This window comes from Heterostelium album, assembly GCF_000004825.1.
Source record: "Heterostelium album PN500 unplaced genomic scaffold PPL_scaffold11, whole genome shotgun sequence".
Classification (NCBI taxonomy): Eukaryota; Evosea; class Eumycetozoa; order Acytosteliales; family Acytosteliaceae; genus Heterostelium; species Heterostelium album.
In genome coordinates this window covers 548370-565238 of record NW_008805073.1, presented here as the reverse complement: position 1 = coordinate 565238, position 16869 = coordinate 548370, and the positions used below count along the sequence as shown (strand labels likewise).

Below are 16869 nucleotides of genomic sequence, written 5' to 3'. Positions count from 1 at the left end.
AACTGTTTACAATATTATAGTCATGAAAAGTCCAAAAGTAAATATTGGAAATCTTTGAAAAAAATGAGCAACAACTAAAATTAATATTCAATTGAAATGTTAAATATAAAATTAGGAATCAGCTTCGGGAGTTGCAGGTTCTCCTACCTCACCTTCAGGAAAAGGTATTTCCCTCACACCAAAATCAGAGATACCAATTAAGAATACCATTAATCTAAGGAGAAGTGCATCCAGTAGATTTCATGAAAAATCCTCCAGTGAATTACAACAAATTCCAGCTTTTAATGGTAATTTATTTTTAGAAACTATTAATAGTTTTTTAATTAAGAAAAATAATATTAATAATAATTAATAATGTCATTCTATAGTTGTACCACCAGAGGAAAGACCAAATCTCTTATTATTAAAATTAAAACAGTGTTGTGCTTTGTTTGATTTTTCAGATAGTGAAGCTGATAGCAAGTCAAAGAGTATAAAGAGAGAGGCTCTTTTACAATGTGTCGATTATCTTTCAAGTTCAAAAGATGCATATACAGAGGCTGTATATGAGGCACTCTTTGAAATGATATCGATCAATCTTTTCAGACCTCTACCACCTAGAATGAATCCATATGGTGTGATGTACGATCCCGAGGAGGATGAACCGATTCTCGAACCAGCATGGCTTCACATTCAGATTGTATATGAAATTCTTTTAAGATTTATTGATTCACCTATATTTAATACCCATATTGCCAAAGCATTTGTTGACCAAAAATTTGTATTACAGGTAAATTATCAAATATCTAATGGTGCTAATGATTTAATATATTTGTACTAAACAATTGCATTTTAAATAATCAGTTATTGGATCTTTTTGATAGTGAGGATCCAAGAGAAAGAGATTATCTCAAAACAACACTTCATAGAATATATGGAAAGTTTATAGCACTGAGAGGATTTATTAGAACAGCTATCAAGGATTTATTTTGTACATTTGTTTATGAGTCATATCAACATAATGGTGTTTCAGAGATTTTAGAAGTTCTTGGAAGGTTTGTGTTAATATTTATTATTATTATTATTATCTATTCTTTAAAGAAAATTTGAACTAATTAGTTATTATCTTAGTATTATTAATGGTTTTGCAGTCCCTTTGAAAGATGAACATAAACAGTTTTTAGTTAAAGTTTTATTACCACTACACAAACCAAAGTCATACTCTGTATATTGCTCACATTTGGGATACTGTATCACTCAGTTCATCGAAAAGGATCCAACACTCTCTGATGTGGTATTCAAAACGGTTCTTAGAATGTGGCCAGTTGGAAATAGCCAGAAAGAAGTTTTATTCTTGTATGAAATTGAAGACCTTTTGAATTCCATTGGTGAAGAGCAGTTCATGAGAATCTATATCCCATTATTCAAACAGATCACTAAATGTTTCAATAGTGAGCATTTCCAAGTAGCAGAAAGAGCATTGTTGTTATGGAGTAATGACCATGTGGTTTCTCTTGTATCTTCCAAGACATGTTTACCAAATGTACTTAAATTGTTTTACCAGGTTTTATATGAAAATTCAAATAATCATTGGAATAAGTAAATATAATATAATAATACATTTTAGATCTAGAGAAAAAAAGCTTAACTAATTTTTACTTTATCTTTTTAAATAAAAGGTCCATCAGAAGTTTATCATTTAGTTCATTAAAATTATTTATGGATATTGATGTAGAAACATTTAATAGAATATCAGATCAATATAAAGAAAGGTAAATTTAATATGAAATGAACCAATAAATTTTATACTAATTAATTTATTATACAGAAAAACAAATAAGATTACAGAAGAAAAGAAACCTCAACAACCAAGACCAATCACATCAAATATTTCAGCATTACCAGAGAATGGTGAGAAACCAATTTCAATGATTAGAAGAAAATCACTGCTGCCCGTTGATCCATCGACAATTGCAGCTTTGTCCAACCACAGAAGTTTGGAGGGACTTGTACATTCTGGAGATGGTGATCACGACGCCGAGGAAACTGAAATGCTCTATGACTCTTCAGAGAGTAAAGTTCCAGTTGCTATCAGTCAATAAGATTTACCAACATTTATTTTTTTTTTTGTATTTTTTGTTTTAGAGAAAGAATATATAAACAAAAGAAAACAAATATGTATTTAAAATAATAATAACAACGAATTTAAGTATTGGTTTTTATATTATAAAAAAAAATTGAATATAATATAATATTTAAATTTATATTAAATCTTTTCCTTCTTTACAGCAATTGTTTCATCGATCTCATGCTTTCTCTTCTTATCTTTATCTTTTTCTTTATCCTTATCTATTTCATTTTCGTCTGGGTTTTTATATTTCTCAAAATGTTGACTCTCCAATGTAATCTTTTTCTCTGCTTTGACATCTCCATTTCCATTTCCATTTCGATTTGCGTTCTCTTTTGGTCGGTCATTCTTGGTCAACTCCTCCATTTCTTTTATCTTTACTTTGAGAATTGGTTTTGCTTGATTTGGATTGGTGAAATTAACATTGTTTGATGCTGGTTTCATAGGTAAGAAATTTGATTCGATGTGCTTTGAAGATATCGGGAAATCTATGTTGAAAATATATTAGCACGAGGTGATTTTAAAATATAAACAGTGCTCCTTTGATTTTATACTTACATCCATTCAGTACATTTATTGAATGCATTACCAATGCTTCCCAATCTGGATTGAGTTTCAATAGGTTGGAATTACCGATGACAATTAGAGAGGAACGTGCTCTTGTTAGACCTACATTCATTCTACGCACATCAGAAAGGAAACCAATGGTTCCACCTCTATGAGCTCTCACACACGAGAATATAATGATATCCTTCTCACGACCTTGGAAACCATCGACTGAGCTTACATCTATATCTTGATTGACAGGACTGATACGCCTCTTTATTTCGTGTACCTGTTGCTTGTAAGGAGTGATGACACCAATAGATTTCTTGATATTTGGGAATGAGTTTTCAAGATTTGTAATGAGGAGAGCGACCAGCTTGGCTTCGGTGACGTTCTTGAGCGAATGACCAGGTCCAGATTCTTCGTTACTGTCGTAGATATCGTAGAAAATGAATGGTCCAAATCTAGGATCTTTATAGAATTCCTCAGTATAGTTTTTCACATTGGGACCATCCTCGAGAACATTCATATAGAAATGACGTGAAGGGAACCTTGAGATGCTAGGATGCATACGATACTGAACTTTAAGGACCTGTTGTGGTATACCACAGCTAGAGAGTCGCTGGAAAAGACTTGTCTCGTATTGGTATTGCGATGCCATTCTCGAAATAATGGTGGGTGGCAGCTGATTGGGATCACCTACCAAGATACACTTCATTACGTTGTGCTTGAGAGGAATGAGTGTCGATGGTTCCACTGCCTGTGCAGCTTCGTCAATGATAACAACATCAAACTTTTTGATGGCGGAAAACGTTTCTTGGTGACCACTACCCGAGAGAGTTGAGAGGATGATATTGCATTTGTTGAGCAAAGAGTGAGCCATATTCTTTCTTGCCGACTCCAAAACATCAGATACTTTTTTTTCACTATCTTTGGTAGCTTGAATTTCCTTAAAGAGTCTATCCTTTTCATGATAAAGAGTGGTAAGATCTCTTGTAGAGTCAGTGGCCGTTCCAAGTGATGTTCCAAGCGATCTTTGTAAAGTAGAGATTTTTTGTTTAACACTTTCCAGTGAACTATTTATTTCTGCAAGTTCTATTAATTTATAAAAAGCGAAATGTTTGTTAATACAACTTATGATATATATTAATAAAAATAAAATAATATGTTTACATACTTTCTCTAACAGATATAATCTTGGATTGTTCAAAATTTAATGAAGTCGATGGATCATTTGAATTCTTTTCCAAAAGATATTCAAGTGAAATCTGTTGAACTTTTCTAGAGATTGCACTTGGTTGTCCAATTCTAATGGCACTTGGTACATATGAGTTACCATCTTTGTCAAACATATCACCATCGATAATTCTCGATGCAATTTCATCGACTGCTGCGTTGGAGGGAGCACATACCAGGATCTTTGGTGGCGCCGTCGAGTTGATCTTTGAGTCCAGTGGCGTACTGAGCAACACCGAAAGAAGGGCCATGATGGTCTTTGTCTTACCAGTACCAGGAGGTCCTTGAAGTAAGGTGAATCCATGTGGAATCAGCGAATGATAGATCGCCTCCATCTGTGAGGAGTTCAGCTCACTTAGCAGCTTGTTGTGCAGTGCCGGTGGGATGACGACATTGTTAGTACGTTCTTGGTTGGTGATGGCCAGCGCCGGTGAGATAATATAGCTACCCAATGGGATTTTACCAACCAGGTGTAAAGCTAGATACTCTCTGTTGACGGTGGAAAGACTCGTGAGTTTCTGAATGTTCCATTGTGTTTTGATCTTCATGTGTTTCAAAAGACCGATCTTCTCCAACTGATGGAACTTAACACTAATGTAGGCACAACGAGCCGAGTTCTTATCTTTTCTTTCTTTTTTGCCTTTATTCTCAATCTTACCAAACACTTCAAACTTGACACCGAGAATCTCTTTTTGCAGCAAAACCAAATCCTCAAGTGAAAACTCTTCGTCACCATCCAAGAAAAATAGAACGACATGGAATTCACCTTCTCTCGCCACATCATCCAAAACATATTGTGTACCACTTGGTTCAAGTTCTTCCACCGCCTTTAACAATTGACCTTTAAACTCTTGGAGTAACAATGGTTGGAAAATCTGGATATATTCCGATAGATTTTCAAATGAAGTTGGTAAAACTTTTAGATTGGCGTCCTAATTTAAATGTATTTGTTTAGTCAATTAATTCTCAATTCAAAAATAATAATTAATTAATCAATATATTTAACATACAACTTGATTTAACATTTCAACATTCCACGATAAAATGATTTTGTGTAGATCTTCAACTTTTGGTAGATGTGCTTCCATTTGTGCAATTCGTGCTTTCTCTCTTCTTTGGTGGAAGGAAGAGTTGGAGCTACCAAAGTTGTCCAAGAGTTTAGTCTTTTTCTTGTCGGCCGCTGGAATTGGTTTGGCAAGTGGTTGGTCGAATGGGTCGAATGGAGTATTGAAGTCAATTGCGCTTGCTCCCTGTGCGGCCGATGGTCTACCCATGCTAAAAGATCCACCTACCATCATGCTCTTTGACGGCAGATTTGGAGTGGGACCACTGTATCCTTTCTCAAGTTGAACGTGACGATATCGGAGAATATGATCGGGATTTCTTATCTTTGTACAATTGAGACCGAGTGGACAGTCCTCCTTCTGAATGGTGCTATAGGAAGACTGAGTGCTGAGAGGCACCATTGAAAGTGCCGGTGACGGTTTCGATGCATTCAACAATTGCTGTTGTTGCTTATCCGTAGGTGGCACCAACATATAGTAATATTTCTTCAACGATGCCATCTGGGTATCCGTCAAAGTTGGAGTATTCGTATCGATAACCGACTGACAGTACTTCATCAAAGGAGTTGCAATTTTCAATTTATTCTTTATTATCTCTAGAGATAGATGTTGATAGTTAGTTAGTTAACTATTAACATTTGTTGTTTCAATTGTTTGTTACCTCTTAATATCATGGAGAAAGCATCAAACCATTCCGAATCGATTTGAGTTTGTCCCCATATTAAAAACATGTCGATCCAACGCACATGATTTGCAATGATTGAGCTGAATAGAGTTTCGTCGATCTGCTCTTGTGTTGGTTCGAATCCAAACTCTACTTCTGCGCCGTACTCGTATTGTAGGTCTTCGGACAACGAGTTGTAAACCTGGTAGAATGAATCGGTAAAGTTTGGATTGTCGCTCATCTCTATCATGTCGTCCAGTTGATCTCTTACGTACGAAGGGTATTGTGCCATCGATTCAAAGAGATGTTTCGATTGCGACTTGAAGTTGACGATGAATGTAGGTGGAGACTGAAACGAAGTGTATCTAACCAGTGAGACAATGCTAAGTGAGTCTTTAAACAGCGAGAATATAGGCTTGACCTCTCTCAGCGTATAGATGTTGGTCTCGCGCAAAACGATTTCAAAGATTGGCCAAACCGTGTCGGTCAGTAGCGGAACGAAACGACGTGTGTAAGTGTCATTCAGTTGCACTTTTAGATGGAAGATGATGTGATTCATATAGTAAAAGAAAGTGGACATCGTCACGGGGTCGACATGATGAACTCCAAGTGCCATGAGCATGTCACGACAAATACCGATGATACCCTTCAAACTGACATCGGGATTTGTCTTGATCGAGTATTTCAGTGAGTTGGTGACAGTCTGCTTGTCGGCACGTGTGTCCTTGTATTTCTTCATCAACAAACTCTTGAATTCATCGCGAATCTTCTGTGACGCGCTGATGGTGTATGCAAATGTACACTTGAGGAAATCCTCGCTCTCCAACACATCGAGCTGTACGAGGTTTACCCCTGGTTGTTTGTCAATGATGAACGGCGTCAGATAGGTCATCTCCTTGATGTACTTGGCCATGCCTTCCTGGTACTTTAGCAGAGCGACAAAGATTGGCGAGCCGGAAGCACTCTCTTGAGAACTGCGTGGAATCGAGAGGAGTGAGATGACACGATATGTTTGATAGATGGTTTCGTGTATTTGATACGGTATCTTTCGTGGATCACTCGTAAACAGTATATGCCACAACTGTGAGTACCAAAATGAGTTGATCGGTGCAGTGATTGCTGCCTGTCGAGAATCTTGCAGACCGTGATAGATCGTCTGGAATTGCAGACGCATCTTGTGCACACTGTCATGCATGAGCTTCACCAACAGATCGATACACTTTTGAACATCAGCAATCTGCGGTTCCAACGACATATGATTCTTCATGATACAATAGTATACCAGTCTCTCACCCCAACCCTCAAGACTGGGAATAGGCAGTCCTGCTTCAAAACTTTGTTGAACCAAACCAAACCAACCAAACCAAACCAAACCAAACGAAACGAATATCATTAAAATAAACAAAGAAAAGAAAAGAAAAAAGAATCATCAATCAACCAACCAAAATCAATCAGTTTGTTTGCCCATTAACATTATATTAATGTTTGAGGTAGTACTACTTCTTCATAACAACTTACCAATACATCATTATTCTCAATACCAATAGGAATGCTTTGTTTTTGGTTACCGACGAGAAGTGTGTAGATGGATATGCACATCGATTGAAACAGAATTCAATTACAAATTGTCTGAGTGAAGAATCTGTTGTATTGTTATCGTGTTTAGATATCTTTCCCATCAATAACAATGCCCTGTAACAATAATATTAATAAACATTTTATATTTGCTTCTCTCTCTTTTCTACTTACTCTTGTTGTACTTTTTCAATTTTCGAATTCATAATTAATTCACAGAGATCCTGTATCAGTAGAATCGGTTTCCAATTGGTATAGTTCCAGAAATCGTATTGTAATGCATCGATCACCGCCGACAAACACTTTAGATAATTCTGTGAAATCGATGGTTTCGCCTGTATCTTTAAAACATTTAACATAATATCAACGAAATTCTTTCTATATTCAACAATTCCAAACTGTTTAATTTAAGAAATAGAAATAGAAATATTAGATATTATTATTATGACAGTGATTAGTTAGTTTAATAATACCTTAAATATATTTGAATCGAATTGTCTTATTAATAATTCTAAACCGATCCAAAATTCGATTGGATCCTCTGTAAAGTATGTTTGATAGGATTTGCCAAGCAGGTAGCTTTCAATGCGTAGTGTGATTCTCTCTAATATCGGTTGTATGATACCCATCTGATCCATACCAGCAATCTTTCCGACACTGTCCAACGACTCCAATGCCCATTCTCTCAGATTAGCATAGTTTGACAACAACATTATATATAATCCAGGTACTTTTGATCCATTTTGAAATTTCAATTGAAAATCTTCTACAATTGATGATAATGCCTAAAAAAACAAACAAAAACAAACATATTATTAGTCATTATTATTGTTATATTAATGATGTTGTTGGTGATGATGATGATGATAATAAGCATTACCATTGCAAATAGATTATATAATGTTTTATTCTCTAGTACATCAGGATAGTGAAATATCTCATGAAGTGTAACTAATATGCGATCTCTTGGCTCGTTGGTGGTTGTGTGGCGTTGCAGTCGACCGATAAGACGTTCTTGATCGAGCTTGTTGAATATCGAGAACAACTGCATTACACTCTCTGGTGTGTAGTCTGCCAGAGATTTATCTCTAAGTAATTTCTTTTCTCTATGATATTTGATAATGCTAGATTTGTTTTGTTTTGTATTGTTTGTTTTGTTTTGTTTAGTTTTGATAAGGTAAATAGAATATTAATAATAATTAATTTCTTGGTCTCTTTCTCTTCATTCCAATGTTGGTGAAAACAGAATACAATACATACCAATCGAAACACTCTGACAGTTGCTCATCCATTGAATTTCTGAATTTACCTGATCCATCTGGTTCAAACACAAGTGGACTTTCTAAATAATTAAAGTAGAATAGTTTCATATACTCTGTATATTTACACCATGCACTTTATTTTGTTTTGTTTTGATTTGAGTGAATAATGTGTAAGGTAACATCGATTGTAAGTTAGTAACAACAACAACAACAATAATGCTATGATGTAAGTAAAAATAATACAAACTGTTTCTTATCTTGACAATATTCAAATGATGCTAATTTTTGATCATCTTCTTTCTCTAGTTCATCTAATTGTTTATTAAATTCAGCATCCATAGTACTATAAATATACTATCTAGTTACTATTACGATAAAACTAATTAAAAAAAAAAAAACAACAAATCAAATAAAAATTTGTAAGTGAATGAATGCTCACTTCTAACAAGCTTCACCTCACTCTTTAAAATTCTTGGAACTAGTAAAAAATGGAAACAACAAACGAGTCGACTCAGATGCTCAGGTGTCTTTATTCAAATAATAAATTATTGGTTAAATTTTAAATATTTATAGAAATCAAAAAAAAAAAAGGAAGAACAAGAATAATAATAACACAAATTAATTGTATACAATGATTCATAACCTTAAGTTCGAATTGAGTTTGACTATCCAACTTGAATTCAATCGATCATTGTACAATGAATAAAAAATAAAAATTTACATGAAAGTTTAAACTTGTTATTTATTTTTATTTTTTTCAAAATTATTTTTTTGTCGAATTAATCAAAAAAGTTGTTCGGTCGTTTTTATTTTGTTAAATTATTATTAATAATATTTTTTTATTTTTATTTATTATTACTTTTTTATTTATTTATTTATTTATTACTTTTTTTTTTTTTTGAAAAATTATAGAGAAAGAATAATAAACTAAACGAATAATAATAATAATAATAATATAATAATAATGGCACCACCAAAAAAACATCAAGCAAATAGCTTTACGAATAGAGTTTCCAAGGCGAACACTCAGACCAATCCAGATCGTGTAGTGCCCAAGGGTGCTACACATCTGCGTTCGCGATCCACTATTCGTCGTCTGCAGATGTACAGTGCACGTCCGATTCGTACGCGTGAGGGTAAGTTTGTGAGTGGCGCCTACATGTCGAAGGACACCTCGCACGACACCCGTATTGCACCGGATGCCCGTCTCTTTGGTAACGTTCGATCCGTCAGTCAAGAGCAGCTCGATACCTTCCGTGAGGAGATGTCTTCGACCATCGACAATCCCTACAAAGTGCTGTTGAAAGCGTCGACTCTTCCGATGGGTCTGCTCAAGGATTCCACCAAGAAGACACAGATGAACCTGTTGACCACCGAGTCGTTCGAGACAACGTTCGGTCCCAACAAACAACGTCGTCGTCCCAACTTGAATGGTCTCGTCGACTACGACACCATGGTGAACAAGGCGGCCAGTGGAACGGGCGAGTACGACGAAACCAAGGATTCCAACATCAAGGTGGAGCTGGACATGCGTGATTCGCGTCGTCTCGACATCTTTGACAAGGGTACCAGTAAGCGTATTTGGGGTGAGCTCTACAAGGTGATCGATTCGTCCGATGTGCTCATTCAGGTGCTCGACGCTCGTGACCCAATGGGAACGCGTTCCAAGGTGTTGGAAGCATCGCTCCGAAAGAACTCGCGTCACAAACACTTGGTTTTCGTGTTGAACAAGTGCGATCTCGTGCCGACATGGGCCACCGCCAAATGGGTAGCCGTTCTCTCCAAGGAGTATCCAACGCTCGCTTTCCACTCGTCGATTACCAACCCGTTCGGAAAGGGAGCACTCATCCAGTTGCTCCGTCAGTTCAGCAAGTTGCACTCTGACAAGAAGGAGATCTCCGTTGGTTTCATCGGTTATCCCAACGTTGGAAAGTCGTCGATTATCAATACGCTAAAGTCGAAGCGTGTCTGCAAGGCTGCACCGATTCCCGGTGAGACTAAAGTCTGGCAGTACGTCACTCTGATGAAGCGTATCTTTTTGATCGATTGTCCGGGTGTCGTGCCTGCCACTGGCCAAGCGGAGGCGGACCTCGTTCTCAAGGGTGTCGTTCGTGTCGAGAATCTCGAGGATGCCACCGAGTATATTCCAGAGGTGTTGCGTCGTATCAAGCGTGAATATCTCATCAAGACCTACAACATTGCCGAGTGGACCGACCACGAAGACTTCTTGACCAAGTTGGCCGAGCGCAAGGGTAAGCTCTTGAAGAAGAACAAGCCCGATCTCAATGCCGTCGCCAAGCTGATACTCTATGACTTCCAACGTGGACAAATCCCATACTTTACACCACCCCCCGAGTTACCAAAGGAGGAGTATGAAAAGTTGAAGAATGAAAGAGCCGGAATCAAGACTGAAGTTGCTACCAAAACTGAGGAGACTGAAGTTAAGAATGAAGATGGAACAACAACAACTACTACTACAACAACAACTACTACAACAGATACTAATCCAGCTACTACTGCTGCTATTAAGAAGGAAAAGTTGTTTGGAGATATCAAAGTGAATCAAAGTTTGAAACTTGTCAAGGTTAAATCAGAGTTTACAGAGGAGGATCAAAAGGGTGACGAATATGCAGATCCATTCGAGGATGAACCAGACTGGGATGAATTGTATCAGAATCAGATGAGTGATGATGATGAGGTTGATGATGATGACGAAGAGGTTAGCGGTGAGGAAGACGAAGAAGGTAATGGCGATGACGACGATCTCTCAGACTTGGATGATTTGGATTCAGAGTTTGACGAAGAGGCAGAGTTGGCAAATAACGATTTACAAAGTGATAGTGAAAGCGAAGAGGAAGAGCAAGTTTCAAAGAAGAATAAGAATAAGAGAAAGGCATCAAAGCAGCCAACTCAACCAACAACAGCAACTAAGAAATCCAATAAGAAACAACAACAAGCTCAACAAGATGAAACTTTTACAGACTCAGAGGATGAAGTTAAACCAAAGAAACAAAAGAAACAAAAGAAAGAAGTATCTTTGCATTTACCATTGTTGGCCAACGCCAAAGCAGCCGCTGAAAAGAAAGCTAAACAAGTTATTGTTCCAAGAAATCAATACAAAGAAAATAGTAATTATCACTAATTTAATTTAATTTAAGATAGACATAAACATAAACTAACAATCTATCTATTTTATAGTTCCAGAAGTATCATCCGATGAAGACTCTACACCAAAAGATAAAAGAAGAACAACTAATAAACAAAAGGTTGGAGTACATTTTTATGAGACACATAATGTAAAGAATAGAAATCGTGCTCGTAAGAAGCCAAAATACCAGACAATGAACACCACCAACAAGAAATAATAATAATAATAATCGATTTTAAAATTCAAACGAAATAAACAATTTTTTTTATAAAGTATTTAAATTTCTTGGTTTTTATTATAATAATAATCTAAAGGGTTGTAGTATTACTACAGTTTGTATCGTTGGTATATAATATTAGTGAAATAATGATAATTGGTTGTTAATGTTAATTGAACAAATAAATATTTAAATCTTTTGTATATATTTTTGTTTTTTTTTGTTTTTGTTTTTCTTTTTTGTTGTTAAATATTATTATTATGAGATACAAGTTGGTACTCCATTTGGAAATTGGAAAATTGGTTGTTGATCTCTAAGAGATTTCCTTCTTGTTGAAATGATTGAATTTGTAGTTGGTGGAACTACATTAGTTGGCAATTCAATTGAATTACTATTATTATTGATGAGATTATTAATATTTGATGTTGATGATGTTGATTGGTAATGATGATTGTTATGTTGATTTACTGTGACATTGGTATTGGTGTTTTGGGGATGATGATGATGAACTATGGTATTGTAGGTTGATGTTGGCATTTGGTTTTTGTTGTTGTTTGATCTCGAAATGAGAAGCGACGACGATTTACTGGAACCGTTGTTGGAACTGGTGGAAATAGATGGTGCGGCAGTTGAACATGAGTAGTGGAATGGTTGATTGTTGATCATCATCATCTGTTGCTTTTGTCTTTGTTGTCTGATGTGGTTAACGAATGTATCCAACAATCCAAAGTAATCAAGATACTCATTCAATGGACAAGAAACATCGAATTCCAACAAAGTCAAAAAATCCATTTCCAACTTATTAAGTTCATCTCTTGAAACACCTCCAATATGACTATAATATTCATTGTTATAAAAATATCTAAATAAATAAAGATTATTAAAGTTAATAATTGATAATATTTTTAATGAATTGTTTTGAATTATTGTTAATAATTACCATCTATATATTTGGAAGCAACCATAATTGCTGTGATTAATAATCTATGAATATTGAAACTATTGACAATGAAATTTGATTTGGCAATCAAACGGTCAATATAAACGATGATCATGATGAAACACTCCTTGGAGCATGGCGAGAATTTAACAAGTCTAACTAAATAATCTGGAATTCCAATTCTTGGTATTTCTCCAGTTGGTGAAACAAATAAATTTGTATGTGTAATATTAACATATCCCTTATTTTGAATGATCTAAAATAAATAAATAAATAATTTTATTAGTTTATAAATTATTTTTTATTTTTTTAAATAAATTATTTTTTTTTAAACTTACTTTATCACCAATTAATGGTAATTCACTTAGGATATGTGATAAACTCCAGAATAATGGTGTTTGGTCCTCTTTCCATTCAGTATGCTTGACGGTTTCAATACCATCTTTGATGATATCACTGACTGATGGGAGTTTTACAAGGTTCTTTGGTGATTGTACATATGGATTATTACTAAACATTTTTAATTTCTAAATTATTATTTAAATAAAAATTAAATAAATATTAAGAAATTAGTATTCGAATATAAATTAAAATATTGGGATTGTTATAGTTTAGTTATTAATAATTATTATTATTTCTTATTATTTATTAATGGAAATATATTTGAAAGGTGATTCGTTTTTAAGAAAAAATAATTAGTAAGGAGAATGGAATGAGTTGATAGGAAATGGAAATCTAGGGAATGAGTAAATAGTTTCAGATTTGGATATGGAAGGAAAGTAGAGATTTTTGAAAGATAGATTGGATGGTCATCCAAGAAAATAATCAAGAGATGGTAGGGTGGGGTGAATGGATGGGTGTTGAATAATAGAAACCAATTTTGGTGAGGGGCAACAAAGAAACAAAAATTATACCATAATTAATAAATGTAAATACAACAAAAAAACAAATAACAAAAATAAAAAAAATAAAAGGTGTTGGGTCTATATAAAAATTTTTAATTATGGATGCATACCAGATGTACGGGGTAATTATTATTATTATTATTTTTTTGTTGTTTATCTTGAAAATGAAATTTATAATTCTATAGTTGTTGTCTATTGTTCTTCTTTATGAATAAAATTAATTATTTTATCTATTTCTACAATTGCAAACACTGAAACAAAAAAAAAAAAGAATTCACTTGAATTATATAGTTTGGACTATGAGAAATTGTTTGAGATATGAAAAGATAATACTAGAATATCGTAATGAAAACAATTATTGATTTATGGATATCAAAATCAATTGTTGTTGGTGAAACATTGTATTAATATTGTTGGATTGGATTGCTGGTTGGACTGCTGTCTTTCAGTTTCAGATGGGATGACTGCATAGACAAATAAAATTAAATTAATTTTAATTTAATTATACATATTTGTATATTTTATGTGATTGTTATGTGTTGTGTTTTGATGGTGTGGGTCGGTGCTCAGTGTTTGATAATATGAGAAGTAGTTGTGGTAAATTGTTTGCAATAACTGTGTTGTGTGAGTGTGATGAGTGAGTGAGTGGCGTGGGAAACACCAATTCCAGTGGTATTGTGGTAAATTTTTGATTGTTGTAAATAAAAAGGATCAGTCATTAAAAAAAAGAGGGAGAATAAAAAAAAACAAAGGTAAATGTGTAATTATTTTAAAAAATACAGTAGCCGTTGTTGTTATAAATAGGACTATATTGTTTTGGAATTTTGATTAAAGAGTGAAACAGTGTTAATTTTCTGATCTATTTATCAAGATATCGAACTATCATTTGTTATCCGGATAATCGGGTTGTCTTGACAAGAAACAACAACACTGAGAGAGTAAGTGAGAATGAGAATACTTGAGTGAGTAGTGTTCCTGATTATCTATAGTTATTAATTACCTCTTTAAGTAATTAGCTAAAATAACAAGGTTATATTGTTTTTGGAGGGAGAAACTATTGTTTCATGTGGCCTAGCATTGCCATGACAGTTCGCACACCAACCATTATTTTATCAAAAAATAATTATTAACCAACACACAGCACACACAGTGTCAGTTGGCTAACCAAACAACATAATGATGATGATGATCTCAATTAAATAACATAATTATATATAATTGCTTAAATCATTATTATATCAAAGTGTATGTTATTGTAGTACATTAATAAAAAAATTTGGTTGCCAAACTAATTAATGGTACATGAGACATATGACTGATGGATAATAGATTCAGTTTTGCGCCTGTGGTTGTGACGGTTTGTTTTTCAATGTACAGTATTATGCATTTTTGTGTTGTGGTGTGTGTTATTATAATTTTGATTGTATTGCTTGTTGGTTTTTCTCACATTATTTTATGTAACAAATTAAATTTTGGATGAACTACATGGAAATCAGAGACAAAATATGGTGGAGTGATGGTATATTGTCAATAAAGATTTTTATGGTAAAAGAATAGTCAATGTGACGATCCATTCTACAAACAACATCCACAAGAATATGATAGAGTGAGTGGGTGTGAAAAAGTGTGAGTCTATTGTTAGCTCCATCATTACTAATTATTTTATATTAAAGGAAAATGAAATGGGATGGGTAGTAAGTAGTAATAGTAGTAGTAACCGATTATTAAAATAAAACAGGATATTCTTAATAAGGAAATTTCCAGATATGGTAAGTGTGTGATGATTGTTGTTGAACATGTGTGTGAGTGTGTGTCTATTAATAAAACCAAAACCAAAACAAAGTGTATTGTACATATATGATATAGAATCTCTTTCTATTTAATTAATTAATCATTGTTTTATTTATTGGTATTTCCAATCAACTATGGTGCTTTCATCATTTATGGATGAATGGCGTGTTTAATTCGATTGAAATACGTTAGCATTCTAAAAAAAGGAAAGAAACAACAAGAGAGTAGCTACTCTGAGTGCCATTCCGATTTTACTATTAGATAGAGAGATTTGAGATTGTGATATCGAACAAAGTTGTGAAGAGTTTATCATAAAAGGTTCTCAAAAGAGGAAAAAACGTTTGTATGATTCGTTTGTTAGTATTCTGATAACTTACTGTTTTCTCTCTCTTATTTAGTAGATGATGCTGTTGCTGCTGCTGCTGATGTGGTATTCTCTCTCTCTCTATGTTATGTTTAACTGTAATTGGTTCGATCTGATGGTTTCGATCTATTATACTTAATTTGGGTTTGAAAATTTATTCAATATCGAAATGTATACTGATTGTTTTATCCAAGTGATTGTACTGGTGATTGTTAAGGTGAAGATGACTTCAAGTTGTAGATTGTGTAAACAATGACTATTATTAATGAAGAACGACTGACTAACTACTGATAAATTATTTTATCCAATTGGAGACAAACAATTATGTTTGATATGTAAACAGTTGGTGAACTATTGTACAATAGTTCTGCAACGAATAACCTTTAATACTACTACACTCTGTAGTGGTGCCAACTAATTAAATAATAAATAAATAAAATAAATAAAACTCGAAAGTAATAATAATAATTATAATTATTGGTAAAATTGTTTCTTTTCTCTTAATATCTATGTTGATTATACCATATTTATCAAATAATAATGGTTATAGATCAAATCTTATTGTAGGAAATGAAATTATCACATCAATCTGTTTGTCTGCCTGTCACTTTCAAGCCTTGTTAACAACTGACTTGTTAATTTGAGTTGAACTTTGTTTAATTATGATTAACTTGACTATCTATCTATTCTTATAAAGATGTTTATTTTGATATATAGATATTCTATAGAAGGTGTATATGATTCATCTTAAATTATAATAAAAAGAAGGAAAGAGTTTTCTTTTTTTATTGTATTGTATTGCTACCAATTGTTGTTTCTTTCTTTATCTTGTAATTTTGTTTGAAATTATTGGAAGAGGCACAAAAACAACAAACATCACCCTATCAGCCAAACAACCAACTATCCAACCATATATAGTTAAACTAAATATAAAAATATCTTTGGTTTGATTTATTTATAATTTTTTAACATCTTGTATGGTAGAGATATGGTTGGTGATGTTTGTTTTTGGTGTACATTCTTTGCAGCTCCTGTGTGTGTTGAAATGAG

The 16869-nt window shown here is 33.8% G+C and overlaps 5 protein-coding genes across 5 annotated transcripts; 3 read left to right on the top strand and 2 right to left on the bottom strand.

The window, feature by feature from the left end:
- Nucleotides 1-22: 22 nt before the first annotated feature.
- psrA (phosphatase 2A regulatory subunit B56 family protein) lies at nt 23-2081 on the top strand (the record flags this gene model as incomplete). Its single annotated transcript, XM_020580403.1, has 8 exons — nt 23-37; nt 116-287; nt 369-769; nt 844-1034; nt 1111-1522; nt 1544-1578; nt 1659-1751; nt 1808-2081. 8 exons carry the CDS (start codon nt 23-25, stop codon nt 2079-2081), a joined length of 1593 nt encoding a protein of 530 aa, XP_020428990.1.
- A 164-nt stretch (nt 2082-2245) lies between these two features.
- PPL_09609 (putative splicing endonuclease) lies at nt 2246-8793 on the bottom strand (the record flags this gene model as incomplete). The annotated part of the gene is made up of 11 exons (XM_020580402.1): nt 2246-2595; nt 2666-3748; nt 3831-4821; nt 4900-5549; nt 5615-5819; nt 6900-6951; nt 7136-7309; nt 7367-7590; nt 7666-7977; nt 8449-8587; nt 8702-8793. The coding sequence occupies 11 exons, from the start codon at nt 8791-8793 to the stop codon at nt 2246-2248; spliced, it is 4272 nt and encodes a 1423-aa protein (XP_020428989.1).
- A 625-nt stretch (nt 8794-9418) lies between these two features.
- On the top strand, nt 9419-11955 carry PPL_09608 (nucleolar GTP-binding protein 2; the record flags this gene model as incomplete). The annotated part of the gene is made up of 3 exons (XM_020580401.1): nt 9419-11582; nt 11653-11772; nt 11876-11955. The coding sequence occupies 3 exons, from the start codon at nt 9419-9421 to the stop codon at nt 11953-11955; spliced, it is 2364 nt and encodes a 787-aa protein (XP_020428988.1).
- Nucleotides 11956-12077: 122 nt separating this feature from the next.
- PPL_09607 (cyclin family protein) lies at nt 12078-13277 on the bottom strand (the record flags this gene model as incomplete). Its single annotated transcript, XM_020580400.1, has 3 exons — nt 12078-12643; nt 12760-13015; nt 13098-13277. 3 exons carry the CDS (start codon nt 13275-13277, stop codon nt 12078-12080), a joined length of 1002 nt encoding a protein of 333 aa, XP_020428987.1.
- Nucleotides 13278-14245: 968 nt separating this feature from the next.
- PPL_09606 (uncharacterized protein) lies at nt 14246-16570 on the top strand (the record flags this gene model as incomplete). Its single annotated transcript, XM_020580399.1, has 7 exons — nt 14246-14261; nt 14417-14457; nt 15217-15270; nt 15338-15358; nt 15403-15433; nt 15774-15798; nt 16537-16570. The coding sequence occupies 7 exons, from the start codon at nt 14246-14248 to the stop codon at nt 16568-16570; spliced, it is 222 nt and encodes a 73-aa protein (XP_020428986.1).
- Between the last annotated feature and the right edge of the window lie 299 nt (nt 16571-16869).